The sequence below is a fragment of the Saimiri boliviensis genome, chromosome 1 (genome assembly GCF_048565385.1).
Source record: "Saimiri boliviensis isolate mSaiBol1 chromosome 1, mSaiBol1.pri, whole genome shotgun sequence".
NCBI classification, from domain to species: Eukaryota; Metazoa; Chordata; class Mammalia; order Primates; family Cebidae; genus Saimiri; species Saimiri boliviensis.
The window spans coordinates 287,827,460-287,854,435 of NC_133449.1; the positions used below are offsets into that span (position 1 = coordinate 287,827,460).

At 38.7% G+C, this 26,976-nt stretch overlaps 1 protein-coding gene across 4 annotated transcripts in view; it reads left to right on the top strand.

Moving 5' to 3' along the window:
• DNAH5 (dynein axonemal heavy chain 5) overlaps positions 1-26,976 on the top strand; it is a 358,938-nt gene that overhangs the window by 234,284 nt on the left and 97,678 nt on the right. For all 4 annotated transcript variants that reach the window (XM_039471819.2, XM_074387173.1, XM_003932490.4 and 1 more), the window contains 8 exons: positions 2,827-2,949; positions 3,148-3,361; positions 4,640-4,863; positions 14,656-14,854; positions 17,252-17,424; positions 22,874-23,004; positions 25,417-25,570; positions 26,065-26,332. In XM_039471819.2, the coding sequence (XP_039327753.2) occupies positions 2,827-2,949; positions 3,148-3,361; positions 4,640-4,863; positions 14,656-14,854; positions 17,252-17,424; positions 22,874-23,004; positions 25,417-25,570; positions 26,065-26,332 (1,486 nt within the window). The remainder of the gene's footprint in view (positions 1-2,826; positions 2,950-3,147; positions 3,362-4,639; positions 4,864-14,655; positions 14,855-17,251; positions 17,425-22,873; positions 23,005-25,416; positions 25,571-26,064; positions 26,333-26,976) is intronic.

Here is a 26,976-nt window from a genome sequence, read left to right on the forward strand (position 1 = left end):
GTTGAGGACCCCGAAGCAATGCACTTTGTGCTGAGTAAGGAAGAGGAGTTTATGTTTGAATATGTTTATTTTTGTGATGTTATGGAACATCCAGCTGGGAAAGATCAGATGTCCAAGTATACAGTGTTTTCACACAGCCCCAAATAGATAGCTATCTAAAGGAGTAGAGAGAGCATGCAATGTAGGTAGAACATGCCTAATCTGAAAACCCCAAATTCAGGTTGTTCTGAAGTCCAAAACTTACTGGCAAGCTAAAAAAATTTCATACCTGACTTTAAGTGACAGGATGTAGTCAAAATGCAGGTGCACAACACACAGTTCATTCAGCATCCCCAAGGGAAAAAAGACCCTCCCAGCACTCTTCAGCTTTCACATCTTTTTAGCACACTCCCAGATTCCCCTATGCAAGCATGTGCAATGTGTATTGTTCAGTTTTGGGAACTTTGTTTCACGTACAAAATTGTAGAAATATAATATATTTAATTTTAAATATTTTTAAATAAAATGTAAATAAATGTAAATACACATTTAAATACATGCATGCATACACACATACATACTGTATAAAATTACTTCCTGACTATGTATATAAGGCATATATAGGAAACATAAATGGCTCTCATGTTTAGATTTGGGTACCATCCCTAAGATATCTCATGGTGCATATGCAAATAGTCCCAAATCTGAAAATGTTTGAAATACAAAACACTTCTTGTTCCAAGCATTTCAGAGAAGGCATAGCCAACCTGCATTGTGTTTCAGTGTTCAGGAGGTCTTACCAAACTCTATCACTCATTAGGTACCGTTGAATCAGCAGCAATTCTAAAAATGGAAAGAAGTCTCAACTTACAGGTTCACAAGTCACTTAATTTTTCTCCCTATTTTGTTGTGCTTTTGTCAATTTAACTCTTTTATGACATGTATAGCTTAGTAGTGATTTCCTATCATTTCTAAAAAAATCAGGGTTATAATGGAGGGGAAGAAAGTATAGGTATGTGGCTATTACTCTGTATTACTGTAACTATCCCACCTAGTACGTTTTAACTCTTTATAAAGCCTCCCAATACATAAAATCTTCATGTACCCCAAAGTGTTCTCATTAATTTGACATGGGAACATCTGGAAGTCCTAGTTGGCCGTAAGGAGGCATCAGGAGCTTATTTATTGGCTTATGCATTTAAATTCATTGAAAAGAAGGGCAAATTTATCCTAGTACATTAAACGATTTTGCTTTTATGTGTGGCAGGGTATGAAATTTTCTTTGCCATTGTACTATTTCATTGAAGATTTGTTTTGTGATTGAATGAGTTGTGATATATTTATATCTCATTCTATTTAAAAATAGTGAAAAATTTTCACATCCTTTGCAATTATTTATTAAAATGATAAAGCCAGGCACAGTGGCTCATGCCTGTAATCCCAGCATATTGGGAGGTCGAGGCGGGTGGATCACCTGAAGTCAGGAGTTCGAGACCAGCTTAGCCAACATAGTGAAACCCCGTCATTACTAAAAATACAAAAATTAGCTGTGAGTGGTGGTGGGCGCCTGTAATACCAGATATTGGGAGGCTGAGGCAGGAGAATCACTTGAACCCAGGAGGCACAGGCTGCAATGAGTCAAGATTGCACTCCAGCCTGGGCAGTAGAGCAAGACCCTGTCTCAAAAAATAAATAAAATAAATAAAATGATGATGAAAACTTACAATGTGCAATTACTGTGAAGCTTCTCAAGAACAGTTGCTTAGTTTTGCTTTTTAAATTTTGCTTATATTTTGTCTCATTTTGTGTTTATATCTTGTGAATAAAAGTCATTATTAACTGTTTTTTAATCATGAAATAAAACATTTTTTGGATAAGAGGAGAATTAATTTTATCTCAGCATACCTTCTCCTGTATTTATACATGATGTTTAACATGATTTAAAGTCATGCACCAGTAGGTTCCTACAGTGATAGAAGTGAAATGAGCTTTTGAGTTTTGATGCTTCTGGAGTCTGAGAACGTTCAAGCCCTTTCTGTTTGCTTTGCAGTGCTAGACTCCAGTTACTCAGTGCATACATTTTGAGGGGCGATCCGTTCCCAAGCCACATTGTACTACCGTGGACATGAGAACAGCAGTCAAGAGCCTGGAGTCCTCTACTCACATCCTCGTTCTACCCCTTCTAATGCCCCTTCTGTCAGTCTTAGTATCTCTCTGCATACTGCCAGGAAGGTTTTTTATAGAGTGCAGTGTGGTCTCCTCTTGCAGCACCTAAGCTCAGAATGTAAAAATGAGAGAGAAGATGTAAGTGGGCTTTGTTCACTGTGTCAGGGAATGAGAATTGAATCAGTGTGATTGCATCTGCCCAGAAGAGTGGGTATGGGCTGTGCCAGGTGACAGCAGCCAGTTTCAGACTTCAGAGCATGATGGGCTTTGCAGCTCAGAGTGCAGACGTCAGAAGCTTCTCGCACAGTAGCCCTGTTTAATTTTGTTGCTGGTTGTAGGGAAATTATTAGCAAGACTTCAAATAATGGTGAGCAAAGTATCACCAACAGAAGCTTGATAAGATAAAAATAAATGTTTAGAATAGAATCGTCTCATCCCATTCAAAATTCACATTGGTTAGAATTTCATTTCCTTCTAAATTAAACTGGATTTTCAAAGTTTATGAATGTTATACAAGGTAATTTAGGTAATTTAGGACTTGTTAGAATTAAGGGGGAAAATCTGGCTTTTTAATTTATATTAGTTCAAAAGTTACAGGTTTTGTTGTTTTTTAAAAAAATACTTGACCATGTTTTAGGATATATTTTCGCAAATGTCTTTGCTGATTTTCTTTTTTCACAGAGGACAATAGAGAGCTATGTGGATAAACGAATGGGTACAACGTATGGCCCTCCGGCAGGAAAGAAGATGACTGTTTTTATTGATGATGTGAATATGCCAATAATCAATGAATGGGGAGATCAGGTATAGTCATTCTATTGTGTATTTTATTTCTTTAATTCAGTATTGATTTATTCTTTGAAGAGTTAAAAAATTTTTTTTAACTTTTTCAAGATATAATTCCTGAATTACAGTAAAGTCAATTCCTTGGAAAAACTCCAAGAGTTAGGTTCCAGGGTTGGAAAGGAATGATGTCTTAATTTGGAAAGTTGTCTTTCTTAGGTTACGAATGAGATAGTGCGACAATTGATGGAACAAAATGGATTCTATAACCTCGAGAAACCTGGGGAGTTCACCAGCATCGTGGACATACAGTTTTTGGCAGCTATGATCCATCCCGGTGGTGGACGCAATGACATACCCCAGAGACTCAAGAGGCAGTTCTCTATATTTAACTGCACGCTGCCCTCTGAGGCTTCCATGGACAAGATCTTTGGTAAAGTAAACGTTAAGAGGGCATGGAGTGGGTGAGTGAGGAGGAACACCTGCCTGTGTTCCTTTAGGGAAATCTTCACCCAGAGACCCACCCAGAAGGAGCATTGGGTGGCTTCTTGTCTACAGCCTCCGTCATTCTCAAACAACACATTTCACTTCCTGTAGGGATTGATTCTAGATGTGTGCTCATTTGGATGCTTCAGTAGATCTTTTCCATCTTTGGTTTTCTTTAACTGTTTCTAACTTCGTAAGCAAGGAGGTTTAACATTACATGAACATGGAAGTGCAGTTGTTTCCCCCTAGATGAGATTGTTTCCTCGTGGGTACATAGTTTTGAGGTCTGGATTACTATGTCCCATATCAAAGTTTATGTAGCTGATACTTTAACCAACCCATAGAATGACTTTGGCCAAAGAAATAATGGTACCCAGAGTGGAGATTAGTCTGAATAATTTACTGGGTTGTAATAAGTTATTGATTGATTAAATATGTAGTGTTTTGTAGATAATTTAGCTGAACAATCACTAGCCAAATAAATAACCATATATGCCTAATCAAGTAATAAAAATGCACTTATGACTTATTTGTGCAGAAAAGAGTGTAAAGGCTTGAACACATTTAGGTTAAATATTTAGTTTATAATTTCTGAAGCTATTGAATAAAATCTCTTTAGGATTACCCTTGTTAATTTCTGCCAAACAAAAATGTCAACTGGGTGTCCCAAGCTAGTGAAATATGGCAGTAATCTCCCCTCAGTCATAGCAGTGAGCAAGGTCTGGAAACCAACACACATTGGAGTTATCTAAACTTGAGAAAAGTAAAATGGACCAGAAAGAATCCATTATCATCTTTATTCCTTATTACCTGGAAAATTTTACATATAAAGTAAGTGAAAGTATTTTATAATGTATGGAAAGGCAACAACAGAAAGGAGAAATCTTAGAGGACTTATAAAAACATTTCTCTTCTCTTTTTATGAGGCAACTTCATACATTTATCATTGTTACCCATTTAATAATATTGAAGTGGTGCAGCCAGAATTTTCAGCAGTATTTCTTAATCAACTTTTCAGTGTTCTGAATACTGATTTACTTAAACCTGTATCTATTTTTTGGGATACTGTATTTGAAAAAGCAAGAGAACATTAACATACTTTTATATATGATTATTTATTAAAATGTGTAATGACATTTGTGCAAACCTGTTACTACAGTACTTTTCATTTTCATTAAATTTTGCTGAATGACTAATCAACAAGCTGTAATTTTTCCCTTTTCAGGTGTGATTGGCGTAGGGTACTACTGTACTCAGAGGGGTTTCTCAGAAGAAGTGAGAGATTCTGTGACAAAATTGGTGCCCCTGACACGTCGACTGTGGCAGATGACCAAGATTAAAATGCTTCCCACCCCTGCAAAATTCCATTATGTGTTTAACCTACGAGATCTTTCTCGGATCTGGCAGGGAATGCTGAACACTACTTCAGAGGTCATCAAGGAACCAAATGTAAGTGGCACTGAAGAAAGAAAAACAAATAACATTGCTGTCAATCATATATTCTAAATAGTTTTATTATTTTTTACTTAAACTTATGAAAAATTTTTGGAATGTTTCAGCATGGGTATTCTTTTTTATTTTTAATTTTATTTTATTTTTATTTTATTGCATTTCAGGTTCTGGGGTGCATGTGAAGAACATGCAGCGTTGTTGCGTAGGTACACACATGGCAGTGTGGTTTGCTGCCTCCATCCCCATCACCTGTATCTGGCATTTCTCCCCATGCTATCTCTCCCCAACTCCCATCCCCCCACTGTCCCTCCCCTAGTCCTCCCCAACAGATCCAGTGTGTGATGCTCCCCTCCCTGTGTCCATGTGTTCTCATTGTTCAATACCCAACTGTGAGTGAGAACATGTGGTGTTTGATTTTCTGTTCTTGTGTCAGTTTGCTGATAATGATGGTTTCCAGGTTCATCCATGTCCCTACAAAGGACCCGAACTCATCATTTTTTATAGCTGCATAGTATTCCATGGTGTATATGTACCACATTTTCCCTGTCCAGTCTATCATCAATGGGCATTTGGGTTGGGTCCAGGTCTTTGCTATTGTAAACAGTGCTGTAATGAACATACATATACATGTGTCTTTATAATAGAATGATTTATAATCCTTTGGATATACACCTAGTAATGGGATTGCTAGGTCAAACGGAATTTCTATTTCTAAGTCATTGAGGAATTGCCACAGTGTCTTTCACAATGGTTGAACTACTTTACATTCCCACCCAGCACTGTAAAAGTGTTCCTTTTTCTCCACATTCTCTCCAGGATCTGTTGTCTCCAGATTTTTTAATGATTGCCATTCTAACTGGTGTGAGGTGGTATCTCAATGTGGTTTTGATTTGTATTTCTCTAATGACCAGTGATGATGAGACTTTTTTCATATGTTTTTTGGCCTCATATATGTCCTCTTTTGAAAAGTGTCTGTTCATATCCTTTGCCCACTTTTGAATGGGTTTGTTTTTTTCTTCTAAATCTGTTTTAGTTCTTTGTAGATTCTGGATATTAGCCCTTTGTCAGATGGGTAGAATGCAAAAATTTTTTCCCATTGTGTTGGTTGCCAGTTTAATGATTGTTTCTTTTGCTGTACAGAAACTCTGGAGTTTAATTAGATCCCATTTGTCTATTTCGGCTTTTGTTGCCAATGCTTTTGGTGTTTTAGTCATGAAGTCCTTGCCTATGCCTATATCCTGAATGGTTTTGCCTAGGTTTTCTTCTAGGTTTTTTATGGTGTTAGGTCGTATGTTTAAGTCTTTAATCCATCTGGAGTTAATTTTGGTGTAAGGTGTCATGAATGGGTCCAGTTTCTGCTTTCTGCACATGGCTAGTCAGTTTTCTCAACACCATTTATTAAACAGGGAATCCTTTCCTCATTGCTTGTTTTTATCAGGTTTGTCAAAGATCATATGGTTGTAGATGTGTGGTGTTGCCTCTGAGGCCTCTGTTCTGTTCCATTGGTCTATATCTCTGTTTTGTTACCAGTACCATGCTGTTTTGATTACTGTACCCTTGTAGTATAAAGTCAGGGAGTGTGATGCCTCCAGCTTTGTTCTTTTTGCTTGGAATTGACTTGGCTATGCAGGCTCTCTTTTGGTTCCATATGAAATTTAAGGTGTTTTTTTTTTTTTCCAGTTCTGTGACGAGGGTCATAGGTAGCTTGATGGGGATAGCATTGAATCTATAAATTACTTTGGGAGTATGCCCATTTTCACAATTTTGATTCTTCCTAACCATGAGCATGGAATGTTTTTCCATCTGTTTGTGTCCTCTCTTATTTCATTGAGCAGTGGTTTGTACTTCTCCTTGAAGAGGTCCTTTACATCCTTTGTTAGTTGTATTCCTAGGTATTTTATTCTCTTTGTAGCAATCGTGAATAGGAGTTCCCTCTTGATTTGGCTCTCTTTAAGTCTGTTATTGGTGTATAGGAGTGCTTGTGATTTCTGCACATTGATTTTGTGTCCTGAGACTTTGCTGAAGTTGCTTATCAGTTTCAGGAGATTTTGGGCTGAGACAATGGGGTCTTCTAAGTATACAATCATGTCATCTGCAAATAGAGACAATTTGACTTCCTCCTTTTCTAATTGAAAACCCTATATTTGTTTTTCTTGCCTGATTGCTCTGGCTAGAACTTCCATATTATATTGAATAGAAGTGAGAGAGGGCATCCTTATCTAGCGCCAGATTTTGAAGTGAATGCTTCTAGTTTTTTCCTATTCAGTATGATATTGGCTGTGGGTTTGTTGTAAACAGCTTTTATTATTTTGAGACATGTTCTGTTGATATGTAGTTTATTGAGAGTTTTTAGCATAAAGTGCTGTTGAATTTTGTCAAAGGCTTTCTCTGCATCTATTGAGATAATCATGTGGTTTTGTTTGGTTTTGTTTATGTGGTAGATTATGTTTATAGACTTGCATATGTTGAACCAGCCTTCCATCCCCGGGATGAAGCATACTTGATCGTGGTGGATAAGCTTTTTGATGTGCTGTTGCCATTGGTTTGCCATTATTCTATTGAAGGTTTTTTCATCTATGTTCATCATGGATATTGGCCTGAAGTTTTCTTTTCTTGTTGAGTCTCCTCCGGGTTTTGGTATCAGGATGATGTTAGTCTCATAACATGATTTGGGAAGGATTCCCTCATTTTGGATTGTTTGGAATAGATTCAAAAGTAGTGGTAACAGCTGCTCTTTGTATGTCTGGTAGAATTTGGCTGTGAAACCATCTGGACCTCGGTTTTTTTGGTTGGTAGGCTATTAATTGCTGCCTCCACTTCAGCCCTTGTTATTGGCCTATTCACGGTTTCAACTTCTTCCTGGTTTCAGATTGGGAGGGTGCAAGTGTCCAGGAATTTATCAATTTCTTCCAGGTTTACTGGTTTGTGTGCAGAGAGTTGTTTGTATTAATCGCTGATCGTAGTTTCTATTTCTGTGGAATCTGTGGTGATATCCCCTTTATCATTGTTTATTGCATCTATTTGATTCTTCTCTGTTTTCTTTTTTTAATCTGGCTAGTGGTCTATTTTGTTGATCTTTTCAAGAAACCAGCTCCTGGATTTATTAATTTTTTGAAGGCTTTTTTTTGTATCTCTATTTCTTTCAGTTCTGCTCTGATCTTGTTATTTATGTCTTCTGCTAGCCTTTGAGTTTTTGATCTTGCTACCTACGTCTTTCAATTTTGATTATAGGATATCGATTTTAGATCTTTCCTTGCTTCTCATGGGAGCATTTATTGCTATAAATTTTCCTCTAGACACTACTTTAAATTTGTCCCAGTGATTCTGGTAAGTTGTGTTTTTGTTCTCATTGGTTTTGAAGGACATCTTTATTTCTGCCTTCATTTCATTGTTTATCCAGTTGACATTCAAGAGCCAGTTGTTCATTTTCCATGAAGTTGTGCAGTTCTGAGTTAGTTTTCTAATCCTGAGTTTTAATTTGATTTCGCTGTGGTCTGAGAGACTGTTAGGATTTGCATTCTTATGCATTTGCTGAGGAGTGATTTACTTCCAATTATGTGGTCAGTTTTAGAGTAGGTGTGATGTGGTGCTGAGAAGAATGTATATTCTGTGGATTTGGGTTGGAGAGATCTGTAAATGTCTATTAGGTTTGCTTGGTCCAGATCAGAGTTCAAGTCCTAGATATTCTTGTTTGTTTTCTTTCTTGTCGATCTGTCTAATATTGACAGTGCAGTGTTAAAGTCTCCCACTATTATTGTGTGGGCATCTAAGTCTCTTTGTAGGTCATTAAGAACTTGCTTTATGTATCTGGGTGCTCCTGTATTGGGTGCGTATATATTTAGAATTGTTAGTTCTTCTTATTGCATTGATCCTTTTACCATTATGTAATGCCTTTCTTTGTCTCTTTTGATCTTTTTTGGTTTAATGTCTATTTTATCAGAGAGTAGGACTGCAACTCCTGCTTTTTTTTTTCCCTATCAATTTGCTGGGTAAATCTTAGTCCATCCCTTTATTTTGAGCCTATGTGTGTCCTTGCATGTGAGATGGGTTTCCTGGATACAGCACAGCAATGGGTTTTGGCTTTTTATCCAATTTGCCAGTCTGTGTCTTTTGATTGGGGCATTTAGTCCATTTACATTTAGGGTTAATATTCTATGAATTTGATACTGCCATTTGGATGCTAGCTGGCCATTTTGCCCATTAGTTGATGTACATTCTTGATTGTGTTGATGCTCTTTACCATTTGGTATGTCTTTGGAGTGGCTGGTACCGGTTGTTCCTTTCTATGTTTAGTGCTTCTTTCAGGAGCTCTTGTAAGGCAGGCCTGGTGGTGATGAAATCTCTGAGCAATTGCTTGTTCATAAAGGATTTTACTTCTGCTTCACTTATGAAGCTTATTTTGGCTGGATATCAAATTCTGGGTTGAAAGCTTTTTTCTTTAAGGATGTTGAATATTGGTCCCCACTCTCTTCTGGCTCGTAGGGTTTCTGCTGAGAGATCTGCTTTGAGTCTGATGGCTTCCCTTTTTGGGTAACCCAACCTTTCTCTATGGCTGCCCTTAGCATTTTTTCCTTTATTTCAACCTGGTGAATCTGACGATTACTTGCCTTGGGGTTGCTCTTCTTGAGGAATATCTTTGTCATGTTCTCTGTATTTCCTGGACTTGAATATTGGCCTGCCTTGCTAGGTTGGGGAAGTTCTACTGGATAATATCCTGAAGAGTGTTTTCCAGCTTGGATTCATTCTCTCTGTCACATTCAGGTACACCTATCAAACGTAGATTAAATCTTTTTACATAATCCCATATTTCTTGGTGGCTTTGTTTATTTCTTTTCACTCTTTTTTCTCTAATCTTGCCTTCTCATTTTATTTCATTGAGTTGATCTTCAATCTCTGATATTCTTTCTTCTGCTTGGTCAATTCAGCTATTGAAACTTGTGTATGCTTTGCAAAGTTCTCACGTTGTGTTTTTCAGCTCCATCAGGCCATTTGTATTCTTTTCTAAGCTGTTTATTCTCATTAACATTTTGTGAAACCTTTTTTGAAGGTTCTCAGTTTATTTGCATTGGGTTAGAAGATGTTCTGTTAGTTCAAAGAAGTTTGTTATTACCTATCTGTTTCTGTCAATTCATCAGACTCATTCTTCATCCAGCCTTGTTCCCTTGCTGGTGAGGAGTTGTGATACCGTGGAGGAGTAGATGCATTCTGGTTTTTGTTGTTTTCATCATTTTTGCCCTGGTTTCTTCCCATCTTTGCAGATGTATCCACCTGTCATATTTATAGTTTTTGGCTTTCAGATGGGGTCTCTGAGTGGATGTCCTTTTTGTTGATGATGAAGTTATTTCTTTCTGTTTTTTAGTTGTCCTTCTAACAGTCAGGCCCCTCTGTTGTAGGAATGCTGGAGGTCCACTCCAGACCTTGCTTGCCTGGGGATCGCCTGCAGTGGCTGCAGAACAGTAAGGGTTGCTGCCAGTTTTTTTTGTTTTCTTCATCCCAAAAGGATACCTGCCAGATATCAACCTGAGCCTTCCTTTATGAGGTATCTCTTTGGACATATGGGGGTCAGGGAGGTGCTTGAGGAGACAATCTGCCCCTTACAGGAGCTCAGCACTTGAGCTCTTATAAGGGACAGACTGTCTCCTTAAGCAGTCTGTGAACTCCGTTGTTCCTTTCAGAGCTGCAGGCCAGGTACGTTTAAGTCTGCTGCAGTGGAATTCATAACTGCCTTTTTACCCCAGATGCTCTGTCCTGGGAAAGTGGGGCTTTATTTATAAGTTCCTGAGGTGCTGCTGCCTTTTTTCAGAGATTCCCTGCCCAGTGAGGAGGTAGCCTGGTAACAGTCTGCCAGTAGAGGTGTTGCTGAGCTGTCGTGGGCTCTGCCCAGCTACTTTGTGAACTTCCTGGCAGTTTTGTTTATAGAGGTATAGTTAGAACTGCCTTGGTAATGGCAGTCTGCCTCAGTAATGGTGGACTGTCTCTGTAATGGCAGACTGCCTTGGTAACAGCAGATTCCCTTGGTAATGGTGGACTGCCTCAGTAATGGCGGAGTGCCTTCGTAGTGGTCAACTACCTTGATAATGGCAGACGCCCTTCCCCCAACAGAGCTAGATCGTCCCAGGTCCAGCTGTGCTTTTTGTGAAACTCTCAATCCAGAGCATTTGAGATTGCTGGTCTTTGTGGGTGTGGGACTTGCCAAACAAGATCACCTGGCTCCCTGTTTCAGCCCCCTTTTTTTTCAGTTGAATGGGTGACTCTGTCTCCCAGGTGTTCCAAGCACCAGTTGAAATGGCACCCAGATTTGTGTGAGTTCTTGTGTGGAGACCAACTGCGCTGGCTGAAACAGCTGTGCTGGAGACTTGTGGTGCTTTTCTACCCAGGAATCTCCTGGTCTGTGGGCAGAAAAACTTCATTTGGAAATGCATTGATTACTCACCCTCTGCGTTCTCTCTGGGAACTGCACTCCAGAGCTGTTCCTATTTGGCCATCTTGGATCATCTCCAGTATGGATATTCTTTACTGCTTTTTAACTAACATAACAAAAGAAGAAAATTATGTCAGAAAATGTCAATGATAAATTCCAATTAAATTAGGTTGTGTTTATGAACATTGTATACACAATTATTTTCTAATGAATAGAATAAAAGAAACAATTGATTTTATTTTCCTACTTCTAGTATAAGAAGAGGATATGTTCCTTATACTAAATAATGAGAACAATTACTATGGATTTTATTACATAATAGTCTTCATATTTTAAGCTTGACATTTTAACTTAAAAAGTAATTATCTTTATACATAAACATTCAAAATTTAAAAAACCCATTTTATTGATAATCACCCCTCATTTTTCTTTGCCATGTAATTGGATGCACTAAAAGAATTACATACGTTGGTAAAGTTGAAGAGAGGCAGCAGATTACAAAGTTCATTTAATAGAAAAATGATTATTTGTACAAACTTGAATGTGACATTTCCCAGTGTTACAAGAATTTTCCTTAAACTAAGAATGCTACGTAAAAATCCAGTAGGCTTTAGTTGTAAAGCATAGCCTATGTGCCCAGTGTAAGACAGGGTTGACCTCTCTTTAAGCTTTTCTAGAGCTAAAGAAGTAATTAAGCAAATGGGTTTAGGGGACTTCTCCATATAAACAAACAGAGACAGTTGAAATATCAACAAAACTGTTCGTTAAACACAAGTGTTGATTATCAAAAAACTCCACCTCTGTCCCAGATGCTTGAAATGTAGGTAACCAAACTCACTGATTCTTTTTTTAAAAAAAAATTTGTTGATTTATTTTTTACTTTTAGGTTTGGGGTTACATGTAAAGGTTTGTTCCATAGGTAAACATGTGTCTTGAGGGCTTGTTGTTCAGATTATTTTGTCACCCAGGTATTTATTTATTTATTTTTATTTTGAGATGGAGTTTCACTCTGTTGCCAGGCTGGACTGCAATGGCACAATCTTGGCTCACTGCAACCTCCACCTCCTGGGTTCAAGCAATTCTCCTGCTTCAACCTCCTGACTAGCTGGGATTACCAGCATGTGCCACCATGCCCAGCTAATTCTGTGTGTGTGTGTGTGTGTGTGTGTGTGTGTGTGTGTGTGTGTGTGTGTGTCTTTTCAGTAGAGATAGTGTTTCTCCATGTTGGTCAGGCTGGTCTCAAACTCCCAACCTCAGGTGATTGCCCACCTCCGCCTCCCAAAGTACTGGGATTACAGGAGCATCACCCAGGTATTAAGCCCAGTATCCAAAAGTTATCTCTTGTGCTCTTCTCCCTCCTCTCACCTTCCACCCTCAAGTAGATCCCAGTGTCTATCATTTCTGTCTTTGTGTTCATGAGTTCTCATCATTTAGCTTCCACTTATAAGTGAGAACATGCATTGTATTATTCCATTTTTGTATTGCTATAAAAACTGCCTGAGACTGGGTAATATAAAATAAAAAAAAGAAAAGAAAAGAGGTTTAATTGACTCACAGTTCAGCACATCTGGGGAGGCCTCAGGAAACTTACAATCATGGTGGAAAACAAAGAGGAAGCAAGGTGTACCTTCTTCACAAGGCACCAGGAAAGAGAATTGCCAAGCAAAAGGGGAAGAGTCTCTTATAAAACTATAAGCTCTCATGAGAACTCACTCAGTATCAGCAGAACAGCATGGGGGAAACCATCCCCATGATTCAATTACCTCCACCTGGTCTCTCCCTTGACATGTGCGGTTTATGGGGATTACAGTTCAAGATGAGATTTGTGTGGGGACATATCATGTGGTATTTGGTTTTCTGTTCCTGCATTAGTGTGCTAAGGATAATAGCCTCCAGCTCCATTCATGTTCCCATGAAAGAAATGACCGCATTCTTTTTTATGGCTGCATAGTATTCCATGGTGTACAAGTACCACATTTTCTTTATCCAGTCTGTCATTGATGAACATTTAGGTTGGTTCTTTATCTTTGCTATTGTGAATAGTGCTGCAATGAACATTCACGTGCATATATCTGTATAGTAGAATGATTTATATTCCTCTGGGTATACACCCTATAATGGGATTGCTGGGTCAAATGGTAGTTCTGCTTTTAGCTCTTTGAGGAATCACCATAGTGCTTTCCACAATGCTCAAACTAATTTACACTCCCACCAATAGCATATATGTGTTCTCTTTTCTCTGCGACCTTGCCAGCATCTGCTATTTTTCACTTTTTAATAATAGCCTTTCTGACTGGTGTGAGATTGTATCTCACTGTGGTTTTGATGTGTATTTCTCTAATGATCAGTGGTGTTGAACTTCTTTTCATATGTTTGTTGGCCACATGTATGTCTTCTTTTGAGAAGTGTCTGTTCATGATATTTTGGAGAAAACTCACTTTCCTTCCTACAGAGAAGTGAGAGTCAGTTTAGCAGCAGGAATATTTTAACTTGATTTTTTCCCTCAAAGTTATTTACAAGTTAATGGAATTGTTGAAGTCAGTTCTCAAAGATTACTATTGAAATAGCTATTTTTTTTTGGTGCTTATTGTAAATCAGCATAAACAATTCCAGCAATTGATGTTATCCTAAACTTTTGTCTTAACTGAATCATTGAATATACTTCACTAAACTTTTATATTCAGGCGACCAAATAACATTCTATCATTAGTAATGCAATAGCTTAAAAATATGTAACCTGAGAAATATTACCAAGCTAAGAAATTTCCATCAGTCTTTCATATCAAATAATGAGCTTATACAAACATTTGTTATTCTTGCTATAGGAACAGGAGTATTGAGCAATTACTTTTCTTCCTCAACTTTCAGTTAACTTTGGGCCTTGGATTACCTGGTTTAGGTGCTTGCTTTGTTCAAATAATCCTGTTTTGCCACAAATTTCCTTCACTTTGTGTTGTGAATACACCTTTGTAATTTTTCAGTTGTATACATGAGAGTTGTTCATATTCTATGTCTTATTTTATACTCTGATCACATGAATGTAGGTGTCTTATTAAAAAGACTAATTTATCACAAACTGAAGACCTTTACATAGAATATAGTTTGATGATTGGGCAGAGCAACTTTTAATATTTTTTTGAAAGATTTTTCCTTCTTAATTCAGAGACTGCAAATGAACAGACTACTTTCTATTTAATTTACTTGAATGAGACCAATTTGAAGTGAAGTTGAGCATACATATTTGAACCCTCACTTTTTAAAGTGTTGCATCCTAAATCAGGAAGGATAATACTCTACAGTATTGTCAACTTGAATTCCAGTTATGGCATAATAGGAATACTAACACATTTTAATTGTGCTTTCAACAGGATATGTTAAAGCTGTGGAAGCATGAATGTAAGCGTGTTATAGCTGACCGTTTCACGGTGTCCAGTGATGTGACCTGGTTTGATAAGGCTTTAGTAAGTTTGGTAGAGGAGGAGTTTGGTGAAGAGAAAAAACTCCTGGTGGATTGTGGAATTGACACGTATTTTGTGGATTTCTTGAGAGATGCACCTGAAGCTGCAGGTAAACTATGGAAGTGGAATTTGGAATTCCCCAAAAGTTGTCCCTAAAGAGAAATCTGAAGACAGAAGATTCAGTTTGTGGATGTTGAGTTTCTTTCTAGTAAACTGTATTGATACAAGCCTGAGACATAGTAGATGCTCAATAAAAATAGGATGAGTGAAAAAATGCATGATCATGAAGTTTAAAGAGGAACTGTTTTATGCATATCATGCTTGGATATTAAGGTAGAGTGGAGAGGCAGGATTGGGTAGGAGAGAGTGCACAAGACTTGCAGTCTGGCAGATAGAGGTAGGTTTGAGGAAGGAATTCACTGCACATTAATTAGCTGGATATCTCGGTCTCTAGAACCTCATTCTCATTTATAAAGATAACATATTACTATATGCATCACATTCACTGTGGGAGTCTGTAAAATGTTATCTGTAGAATGGCTTCGGTGATCTATGAAATGTTATCTGTAGAATGGTTTGGACAGTCTATGGCCTGTAATCACTGGTGAATGAAAGGCAGCAATCTAATGATAATTATTATTATTCAGGTCACTCTGAATGTTGAAAATAAAAAAAAAAAACTTCAAATTGTATGAGAGAGTCATTAAATGTAATTGGAATGAGATGGCTGATGTGGAGTAAGCTTTTGTGATTATGGTTCCAGGGGAAATTGAGATATATGACTTTTCTTATGAAAAGAGGCAGTGTTCCACTTTTTTTCCCTCAAAAGTAACTAGGCTTAATTAAAAATATTTTTTAAATTTAATAAGCTCTTCTAATACCGAGTATGGATTTTAAGTTAATTTGCAAATTTTAAAAAGCATGTTTAAAAACATGCTATGTATATCTTCAAAATGATTGGAGTGACTAGGCAGCGCCTCTCTAGATTTGAGAACCATAAGTATGATCTATCAAAAGTTTCTGAGTAACAATTGCAAAAGTCTGTTTATTTCTGGCAATACAATTAGAATGATTGTCTTACAAGAAGAAGCTGACACATTTTATTGTAATCATGTCAAACCCATACTAAAATCCTTTAAGAGTAAGGGCATCTTACAAGGTAATTGAAATTTCTGTAATTTATTCCCCATAATTCAGAAGGATAAATAATCAGATTATGATTTTCAAGGACCAGAGCACAACTGGTGCATTTCGGGGGCCTGGAGAGGGTCCAGAGACAAATGCATAAGCTTTTGAGTCATTGAAGCACTTTATTTCTCAAAGCTTGACTTGAGCATTTATGAGAGTTGTGACTATTGGAATTTGATTACTGAGAGCTTTGCAGATAGGTCATTCTTAATGATTCTGTTAAACCAATCTCCTTGCTTTGTTATAAAAAATTTAGACACAGTTAATTGAAAATAATTACGTACCATACGATTTGAAAGATCCACTCATTCTTCTAGTACCAAGTGAAATTCTAAGTTGCTATAGGTATATTCAACTAATCTGATGCTTTTTCCCCGTTACTAATGTTAATTGTGAATTTATAGATGCCCAATTTTTTCTTGAGCATTATGTTTTTTTTTTTTTTGAAACAGAGTCTTGCTCTGCTGCCCAGGCTGGAGTGCAGGCTCAGCTCACAGAAACCTCCACCTCCTGGCAATTCGCCTGCCTCAGCCTCCCGAGTAGCTGGGACTATAGGCACACACCACCACATCTAGCTAATTTTTATATTTTTAGGAGAGATGTAGTTTCCCCATCTTGGTCAGGCTGGTCTTGAACTCCTGACCTGAAGTGATCTGCCTGCCTCAGCCTCCACTTTATAGTTAATGCTGGAAAAGTGTTAAGCTCGTATATTATGTGCTTCCAATTTTTAAAAAACATATATTGATTTTAATACATCTTGTCCTAGTGAAATAATTTAACATGTTTATTCATTTAAGAAATTATTTTTCTATTTCTCTCAACCCCCCACCCTCATATCCTAATGCACTTCTGTGTTTACCACTGACCTGCAATCCATAAATCATAAAAATGTCCTGAGCAAATGTAATAACCTTTTCCTTTTTATTCTTATCAAAAATTATGTAATTCTTGACTTCCCTTGCCGATTCTGACATTCAGTCCCTACTATTTTTACTTTCACTTGATCATTAAGCTAATATATTTAGGAGGACCTTTGAAATGCCAACATTCAGTTGTGGATTCAAATTCAATTCAATGACTACTTCATTATTTGACATTGACTCTTGCTAGATAGGAAAGAACAAAGACTGCATATGATCACAAAAATCCTAATGCTTCTATTGTTTTCTTCTGTTTTTGCAAAATGCACGCTGTGGCATTTTGCTTAAAATGAATGTTATTCAGTGTTAGGTTGTAGAGCTTTGAGTGTATTAATTTAGGTTGAAGGTAAAATGCAGATATTTGAAGAAACTTAACTGGCTCTTCTTTCCTACCAAAGGTGAAACATCTGAAGAGGCTGATGCTGAAATGCCTAAAATTTATGAGCCAATTGAATCTTTTAGTCACCTAAAAGAACGTCTGAATATGTTCCTGCAGCTCTATAATGAGAACGTCCGCGGCGCCGGCATGGACATGGTATTCTTTGCAGATGCGATGATTCACTTAGTCAAGGTACAGTAGCCACTCCGAGTAGTGCTTTGTGGAAGTGACAGACATTTGGCTTCATGCCAGAGTCCTCTCCGCTTTTATTTCATTTCCTAGGAGACTCTTCAGTTTAAAAATAGACTCCATGCTATATTCCAATTTAATTTCTAAGCCGAAGGCAAGAGCCCATGTACTTTAAATGTGCGATGTGATGATTTTATTCAGTGTTTCTATACAGCTTCCAGCTCAGTGTTTTCACCACAGAGGATGAATATGGTTGACATCTGAGTTCAGAGCACAGGCAAAGTCTGCATCTGCAAACAATATCCTATAAAAAATAGTACATGCGCCTTGAGGACATTATGTTATGCGAAGTAAACCAGACACAAAAGGGCAAATAGTGTATAATGCTACTAAGATCCCCAGTGTAGCCAAAATCAGAGACGAAAATAGAGTGGAGAATTTCAGGGAGAGGGGACTGGGGAGTTAGTATTAAATGGGTGCAGAGTTTCAGTTTTGCAAGATGAAAAGCGTTGTGGAGATCAGTGGTGCTGATAGTTGTACAACAATGTGATACTTAATGATACTGAGCAGTATACTTAAAAATGGCTACAGTGGTAAATTTTATGTTATGTGTATTTTACCATGATTAGAAACAATAATTTTGAAATAGTGTGTAAACAGTTGACTTTGAGATGAAAATTCTGTTAGAATGCAATCCTCCAGGAAAGTATAGTTTCTGTCCTACTTTGTCATATGAGTCAGGGGTCCTCAACCCCTGGGCCGCAGATAAGTACCTGTCCATGGCCTATTAGGAACAGGGCTGCCCGGTAGGAGGTGAGCAGCAGGTGATCAAGTGAAGCTGAGCTCTGCCTCTAGAGACATTAGATTTTCATAGGAACATGAACCCCATTGTGAACTGCTCATGTGAGGGATATAGTTTATGCGCTTCTTATGAGAATGGAATGCCTGATGATGTGTCACTGTCTCCCATTGCTCCCAGATGGGACCATCTAGTTGCAGGAAAACAAGCTCAGGGCACCCACGCATTCTACATTATGGTGAACTGTATAATTATTTCATAATATATTACAATGTAATAATAATAGAAACAAAGCACACAATAAATGTAATCAGCTTTAATCATTCCAAAACCACCCCCATCCTCCTCCCATCCATGGAAAAATTGTCTTCTGCAATACTGGTCCCTGGTGTCAAAAAGATTAGGGACTGCTGATAGGAGTCATGACAGTGTCCATTTTTAGGACAGTTGATCCTGAAAGGTTGGAAGTTAAATATATTATTTTGTTTGAAAACTTATGTGATTTAATTTATTTATGGTGCAAGATAATGTCATTTAAAATCCATTGTTGATATTCTCACTTTGTTGATGTCAACTACTTTTCTGGACTGTATCCTTTTAGTTAGAAAGAAAATGATTCGAGGTTGTCTCCCATGACTTAGGTTCAACCATGAGGAACCACTGCACAATTACAATTGTCACCTCTAAAAATGACAATCTACGAATAGAGGGGGTTTTAGAGGTTATCTAGTCAACGCTTCCTCTGAGAATAGGAATTGCTTGCCTGCTCCTTTTCCCTGCAAGAAGGTGAGAAAAGCATTTATGTAAGGCTGGAGAAAGTCAGAGAGAGGGAGGGAGAGAGAGGGTGTTCAGGAGTTGCATCTCCCCAGCATGAGGGCACTTAGCTTGGCAACTCTGTGGATTCTCAGAATCTGAGATATCTGTACTGAATTATGAGCTTAAAAATTCTTTCAAAGCCAACTATAAATAACATTTTGAAATTAGCTCTTAATTTGTAGTTGATTAAGAGTTCAGAAAGAATAAACATTCTGTCATTTTTAATAATTAAAAGGAAGAAAAAGAAAAGGAAAATGTATTTTCTAAATGAGTAATACCAAAGGCAATTTCATGACAAATTGCCTGCTGGAGACAGAATCTGATTGACCTGGGATTTCATAACTCAAGTTGAAGATGCGGTTATTTATGTTAAGTGTCGTGCCTGAGCAAGTTCACTGGAACTGCCTTTTTCTCCATGATTCGCAGTCCAGACGATGAGTGGAAGCTTTCTCCACTTTGGGTGTGACGTTGGAGGTGTGAATGCTTGGGTGCTGGGGACTCGCTGGTGCTTTCTCTCACTCTCAGCCTCTTGTCTGTCTGCTCTGGAATTAGCCGAAGAGTCCGTGACTGGAGTTTTTGAGCTAAAACGCTGCATTGCTCTCCCCTTCCCAACCAGCCCTGTCTTGTACTCTCATCTTGTGTGCACAGCGCATCCATGCTCTGTGTCGTGCTGTGTGAGCCTGGAGAGGCGTGGCCTAGTTACCAGGCAGGACAGAAGCCAAGAGACAGAATTGCACATAAAAGCTGCAGCAAAACAGGATGCGATATGACACCAAGCCTATTTCTTATTTAGAAAATCAATATTCTTTCAACACAGTGTATCTGTGTGATACCTCTTCTGCCTCTTTGGTGAAAGTTCAAGCTGCAGTGTATATGGTTTCTTATGATCTAGTTCCTGCCTACCAGCCAGCCTCCCGAGTCCTGCTCTGCCTAGCGTGAGATCCAGAAAAACGGGCTGCTTATGGGTGAACACATCTCATGATCCCGGAGCGCCTCCCCTACACATATTCCCCACCCGTACTGCCTTGTGGAAAGTTCATCTGTCTGTGTGTTTGTCTCCCTACCAGATTAGGCGCTAAGAGGGTGGGTTCCCGTTTTAGTGACCTCAGTCTTGGCAGAACGAACCACTGCTGAGAACCAACAGAGAATCTGGATACATGGTCTGGAATTTAAGCAAGTCCCCCAAATAAGCCCTAAACAATCCTTTGCTGCATTATTTCCTGATATTTCCATGCCCCATACTGAAGTTATCACCCCCGGGGACACTTCAGGCCTTTTTCTAATTCTGAGATTTTGTGTGCCCCACTCCTTCTTCAAAGGTAGCTCAGCCCATGCCTGGCACACCACCTTCTTTGTGAGATAAACTTCTAGTCATCCAGGCCAAAATCCAAGCCTGTGCCTAAGACTTAACCTCACCCAGGCGGGGAAGTTTCCCCAGCATTCCTTCCTCTGATTGCCGTCACTTCTGTCCCTGTGCCAGTGCTCACCGTGGCTCATGACCCCAGCCTCTGTCCCCTGTTCCAGTGTGACCTCCTGCAGGGCAGGGTGTGCATTATTAATTTTTAAGTACTTGCTAATAGAATTAAAAATGCATATCTTCATCTCACGTTCTGTCTATAACACGACAAGATAGCCCTGTTTGAGGGTCTCACTGGATCACACTTTCTCTTCTAATCTCTGTTTTTAAGTAGATTATGAGTTTTTTTTTTTTTTTTGAGGCGGAGTTTCGCTCGTTACCCAGGCTGGAGTGCAATGGCGCGATCTTGGCTCACCACAACCTCCGCCTCCCGGGTTCAGGCAATTCTCCTGCCTCAGCCTCCTGAGTAGCTGGGATCACAGGCACGCGCCACCATGCCCAGCTAATGTTTTGTGTTTTTAGTAGAGACGGGGTTTCACCTTGTTGACCAGGATGGTCTCGATCTCTTGACCTCGTGATCCACCTGCCTCGGCCTCCCAAAGTGCTGGGATTACAGGCTTGAGCCACCATGCCCGGCCGATTATGAGGTTTTGAGTCTGCTTTCAAGCCTTCTCTGTTCATGTATCTGTTTATTTGTCAGATATGTTTTGAGGGTTTGCCATGTATTGGAAACTGAGAATAGAAGATTTTAATATAAGATCTTGGTTCAGTTCCAAGTAAAGGTTTTGCGATGAAGATTCCTTATTACCTAATTAACAATATCTTGATATATCCACCCACATCAAACAAAGAAAATGATGATGGTTGAAAAGTGGCCATCAAGGAAAGACACAGAATGTTCTAGTGTGGCTTTCCGTTGCTCCTTACCTGCCCTGTCTGTGCCTCTTGAAGTTGTGTCAGGGGAAGATTTGAAGAGATATGTGCGACCCCCTCCACCCACAATGACTTTGGAGAGAATCACATAGAAGGAACATGCAAGAGACTGGAGAAACAGGGAGTATGCACCTACCTGTCCTGCAGGTTCTCAGGTCCACATACAGATGGAAAACATGCTCTCCTTTTCCCAAGGTTCCCGCTAAACTGGGGAAAGTAATTCAAAACCAGGGATGTTTTGAACATGAATAGAATATACAGCAGCTAGTGAGGAAATTCTGAGAAAGACTGTTTAACAAAACCGTGGCAGAGTGTAGAGCTCCAGTGACTCCTGGAAGCGTACCTGACCGTGGAGAAGTGACTCCTTCCAGTCCCTGCCTACACTCTATCATTCTTCTAGAAAAGGAAACATCACAGTGATACCCCTAGACTCAAACTGCAGTTAGTAGGGAAAGAGAAATAGTTCTTGCAGAAAGTATAAAGAACATCAAGGGGAATTCTATGCTCAATCTCTCCTAGGTAGGTCTGAAAGACTGATGGTGTAACTAGTTCATTCAACACCAATAAATCCAAATAAACATGGACTTCTGCCACAAGGGGGCTATGGAATAGTCTGACATCACTTATTGGTAGATACCTTAGGTATCACTGTCTTTGCCAGGTAACAGGAGGGTGTTTATGCTCATTTTCTTTCTTTTTAAAATTCCAACATCCATTTTCATGCTGCTGATAAACACATACCCGATACTGGGAAGAAAATGAGGTTTAATTGGATTTATAGTTCCACATGGCTGGGGAAGCCTGAGAATCATGGTGGGAGGTTAAAAGGCACTTCTTACATGGTGGTGGCAAAAGAAAAAATGAGGAAGATGTGAAAGTGGAAACCCATGATAAAAATAGCAAATTTTGTGAGACTTATTCACCACCATAAATAAGAATACCCTGGGGGAAGCTGCCCCCATGGTTTAATTTTCTCCCATAGAGTCCCCACCACAACATGTGGGAATTATGGGAGTACGATTCAAGATAAGATTTGGGTTGGGACACATCCAAACTATATCATCATATTTTGGGGTTTTTCTTCCTTTAAGTTTAAATTTGAACAGTTTTCAAATGTGGAGGATAGTCTAATCAACCGTATGCCCAATATGCCAAAGGTAGACATTGTTCTAACATTTCTGTTCTCCTTCCTATCATACTCTGTTAGGTTGGATCAACTAACAGGAATCCTCAAAAGTCCCCTTTAGGTAGACATCTCCTTTTAAATCCAGAGCAAGCACAGTCTGAGCTTTGTGCTGACTTTTCTGCCCTGATGTCCTCCTAGTTTCTAAAGGTGCATCCCACGGTCCCCAACCCATCTAATGCAGCCCAACACTATTCTATTTCAGAAATGCCCTCATTCCTTCAACCAGTGTATCTCCAGTCTGATCTTGAGACAACTATATCTTCCAAAGTAATAATTTGGCCTTATTTACATATTAAATAAATAGGAAAAATAGAACATTTGCATGTTGAATGATACATGCTTTTTCTGTTTCGTATTACAGATCTCTCGAGTTATTCGTACTCCTCGGGGAAATGCCCTCCTGGTTGGGGTGGGCGGATCAGGAAAGCAGAGCCTGACGAGGTTGGCTTCATTCATTGCTGGCTACATTTCCTTCCAGATCACTCTGACAAGGTAACAAACTTTTACTTTAATTAACATAACATGGATTTTGATAAAAGGTGCTACCTGAAGTTTAAATGCATTTCTCTTTTATGTACAGGAAATAGAAGGAACTAAATTGGAATAGTTACAATGCTGTCTCAGGGGACTGGGCAAGCTATGATGGTGTCACGAGTGGCAGCAGTGAGAATGGAGAGTGGAGATTGAAGAGATCATCAGGAAGTTGAGCTTCTGGGCTTGGTGCATGTTGGTTTCTGGTTTGAGAAACTACCTAGATGGTGCTGCTACTTATAAGACAGGGAAGCCCAGAGGAGCTGACCACAGATGTGGGCATAGTGCAGGGAGAAGATATAATTAGCACATGAAAAGTGAACATGAAGAGATAAACAGAGGTGATTCAGAGAGGTCAAACAGAATTTCAGAATTTACCAAGATAACATTAGAACCAGGAGGCCAGTTTGGGAAGTTAGGTTGGGCGGAAACCACATGACATTAATTTCTAGGTGTAGGAGCAAGAAGTTGGGCACTGATGAGCAGAACATGCTGCTGATCTGTCTCATTGAGGGTGGACCGTAGATACCTGGTAGAATGAAGGCTGAAAGTTATTAAACATTGGGTTTGGAGATTCAAATATTTAAGCTGTTGTTACGCTTTGTGTTTGGCCTTACCTAAAGGGTTCTTCTTGGAGAATAAATTCAAAGATTACTGTTTTATTCAAGTACTGGGAGAGAGAGAAATAATTCAGGCTACCTTGCATATGATTTTTCTAGTTTGTGGATAGAAGACAAGCTACAGAAATGGCAACCAGCACAGGAAGGGCACTGGACTCAAATTTTCGTTCCTAACCATTTGTATAAAACCTTGTAGTTTTCAAGTCACTTTTATATGCATGTGGTAACTTGATCTTCAAAAAAACCTTGTGAGTTAGTGGACAGATAGCAGTAGCCCATCTCTCAGCTGAAGCTCAGAGAGGCTATGACTTGCCCAACATCTCAGATGTATCTGGGAATTTATTGTAGAATTTCTAGTTTTTAGTCTGGTGTGACTTTTACTGCACCACAATACTGCAGCCAACACACCTAACCACAGCTCTCACTGTGGCAGACTAGCTCCTCTGCGTGGCACACTGAGAATGATCCATTACTGATGAGATGAAGGACCAAGGTCTTTCTTTCCTTTTCATAGCTTTCAAGACATTATTAAACTTCTAAAGGCTTTTACAGCCACGTGGCTAAGGCTGAGATGCAAGAGACTCTCATTTGGGAAGCACAACTATTTGTTAGGTGTCTTAGGTCATATTATTTGAAGCAGTAGGCCCTTGAGATCCAGGAGACTGGGTTGAAGATTTTCCCCCTCCTCCTCCCTCCTCCTCCTCCTCTTCCTTCCTCCTCCCCCCTCCTCCTCCTCTTCTTTCCTCCTCCCCCCTCCTCCTCCTTCTCCTTCCTCCTCCTCCCCTTTCTTCCTCCCCTCCACTCTTCCTCCTCCTCCTCTTCCTCTTCTGCTGTGTCTTTGAAATGTTTTCTGATCTCTTGGATCTCACTTCTCCAGGTGTCTTTTCAAAGTATTAAGACTTGGTTGTGATATTTTCAATTCTAGGGTATAGCTTATAGAAGTTAGGAAAAGGTAGAGTTAAATATTCACTAGCTTTAAAAAAATAAGATAGCTATTTGCACTTGCACTCTGAATTCTGAGTTTAGTGGCTGAAGTACAAATAATAATTTAGTAAATCTGAGTTTCCAGAATTTTGATAATTTTATTTATACTTTTGGCATAATGTAGTACTCCACAGTGGGGCCTTGCTAATATTTCTTGATTGTAGGTTTATTTCTGCCTAAAGATTGCTTTGGGTAATTAGAGAACCTTCAGAGTGGGCTGTTTGATGACATTTCCAGGTATTCTAGTACAGTGTACTGCTTGCTCAGAAAACAATCTCATTTATGTATAATATAAACATGCAATGATGATAATGGTGTTGGGGGATGAGGCAGGCACTGTTTCTAACAGGGCATCTCACTTACCCTGTATAGCTAAAGCTTGCGTTTATTTACTTTATGAGCTGTCATCACAAATACCAATTGCCAATCAAATGTCAGTAATTGAATTTTACTTTTCTATTATCATTGTCAAAAAATTTCAAAATGATACATTTGGAAATTTAATGGCATTTGGTTGTGGTAAAAATTGTATTTTTGTTTCAGTTTGACTTTTCAGTATAGTTTTTGTATAAAAACATTAATTATGATGTTTTATGTAATGTAGGGTTTTAAAAATTAACCAGTAACATTCATATAAAATACATACCTATATGATAGAACAAAATCAGCATTTTTTTTTGTTAGCCAAATGGTATAATGCATTGTTGCAAGGTTCTTTCCCTCTCATGAAAATATTTTAGCTAATGACAAAATGAAAATATTTCTTTAGATCCTACAACACATCAAATCTGATGGAAGATCTGAAGGTTTTGTATAGAACGGCTGGTCAGCAAGGCAAAGGAATCACTTTTATTTTCACAGACAATGAGATTAAAGATGAGTCATTTTTGGAATATATGAACAATGTTTTGTCATCAGGTGAGGTAGGTGCTCACTTATTCTTTGTATGTTTTGTTCCTTCAGATCTCCTGCAACTTAGAGTTCTACATATTTTCTTCTTAATGGCTTGAATAAGTGCTACTGGGGATGGGTATTAAGTGATTAGTATGAAGGATGGCTTTTTCTGTTGGGTTTTTGAAGAATAAAACTCTCCATCAAAAATTGGAGCTAAGCATTTAAAACATCAGTGAATGTTCCAAGAAACAAATGAAAATGCAGAAGAGGGAAATTAGAAAGAAAGCTAATATTTTTGGCATGTCCATTTATTCCCTTCCAGGGCTACAACTTTGCAGTTAATAGTAGAATCATTTGCGTATTTTAAAACTTGGTATATTTCATCTTGAAAACTTTTAGGTAATTTTCTGTAGGTGATTTCGAGAACACAAATGGAGAAAAGACTTTCTATGTATTAAGCTCTACATTTTGATCTATTTTCCTATGTGTACACCGAATTTGCATGCCTGTACTTCTTTTCAAGGTCTCTAACCTATTTGCTCGAGATGAAATTGATGAAATTAATAGCGACTTGATGTCAGTCATGAAAAAAGAATTACCCAGGTGCCCTCCTACCAATGAGAACCTGCATGACTACTTTATGAGTCGGGTCCGACAGAACCTTCATACTGTGCTCTGCTTCTCACCAGTGGGCGAGAAATTTCGAAACCGAGCTTTGAAGTTCCCTGCACTAATTTCAGGATGCACGATTGACTGGTTCAGCCGATGGCCTAAAGATGCTTTAGTTGCTGGTTAGTATGGTGGAAATATTAATGAAAGGGCTTTTGGTTTACAGTGTTTACTTAATTATTTATATTCTCTGTTGTTTGCTGTCTCTGCATTGAATTGAGCTAACTCACTCTGTCCAACACTTGAGGATTTTTGTTATAAAATCATGCTCTTTCTTGTTTGGTAGTTAATTTTTCCCAGAGTGTGGTTTTCAGAGAATGACATCCTCAGTCTGTATCCCTTTGGGTTAGGGTTCAAGGATTCTAGTTTTTTCAGGGATGCTGGAGGGCTCTTCCTCAGTTGGATCTCCAGTCAGGCTCCAGGATGTCAGAGAAAGGCACAGAGATTTTAATCTCTTGGACAGAGCTTGTGTTCTTTTCAAGTAGGTTTGTCAGCCCAAGAGTAGTTAAAGCCTAGAGTCTTTTAGCCATTTCCTTCTCAAGGCTGCAGTGCTGAGAACCAAAGAGGAAAACACTATCCAGCGATTCGCTACTGGTTTCTGTACTTGACAAAAGATGTTAACCAGCGTGGTCTCTGACCGGGGTTCTTGCTGCTTCTGCGGCTTTCTAATCTCCCATGCCGTGGAGCATTAGTGCTTCCTTACTCTGCAAATGAAACTGGAGCATAAAAGCAGTACAGGAGAGGTTAGAGAGCATACAACTAGCTT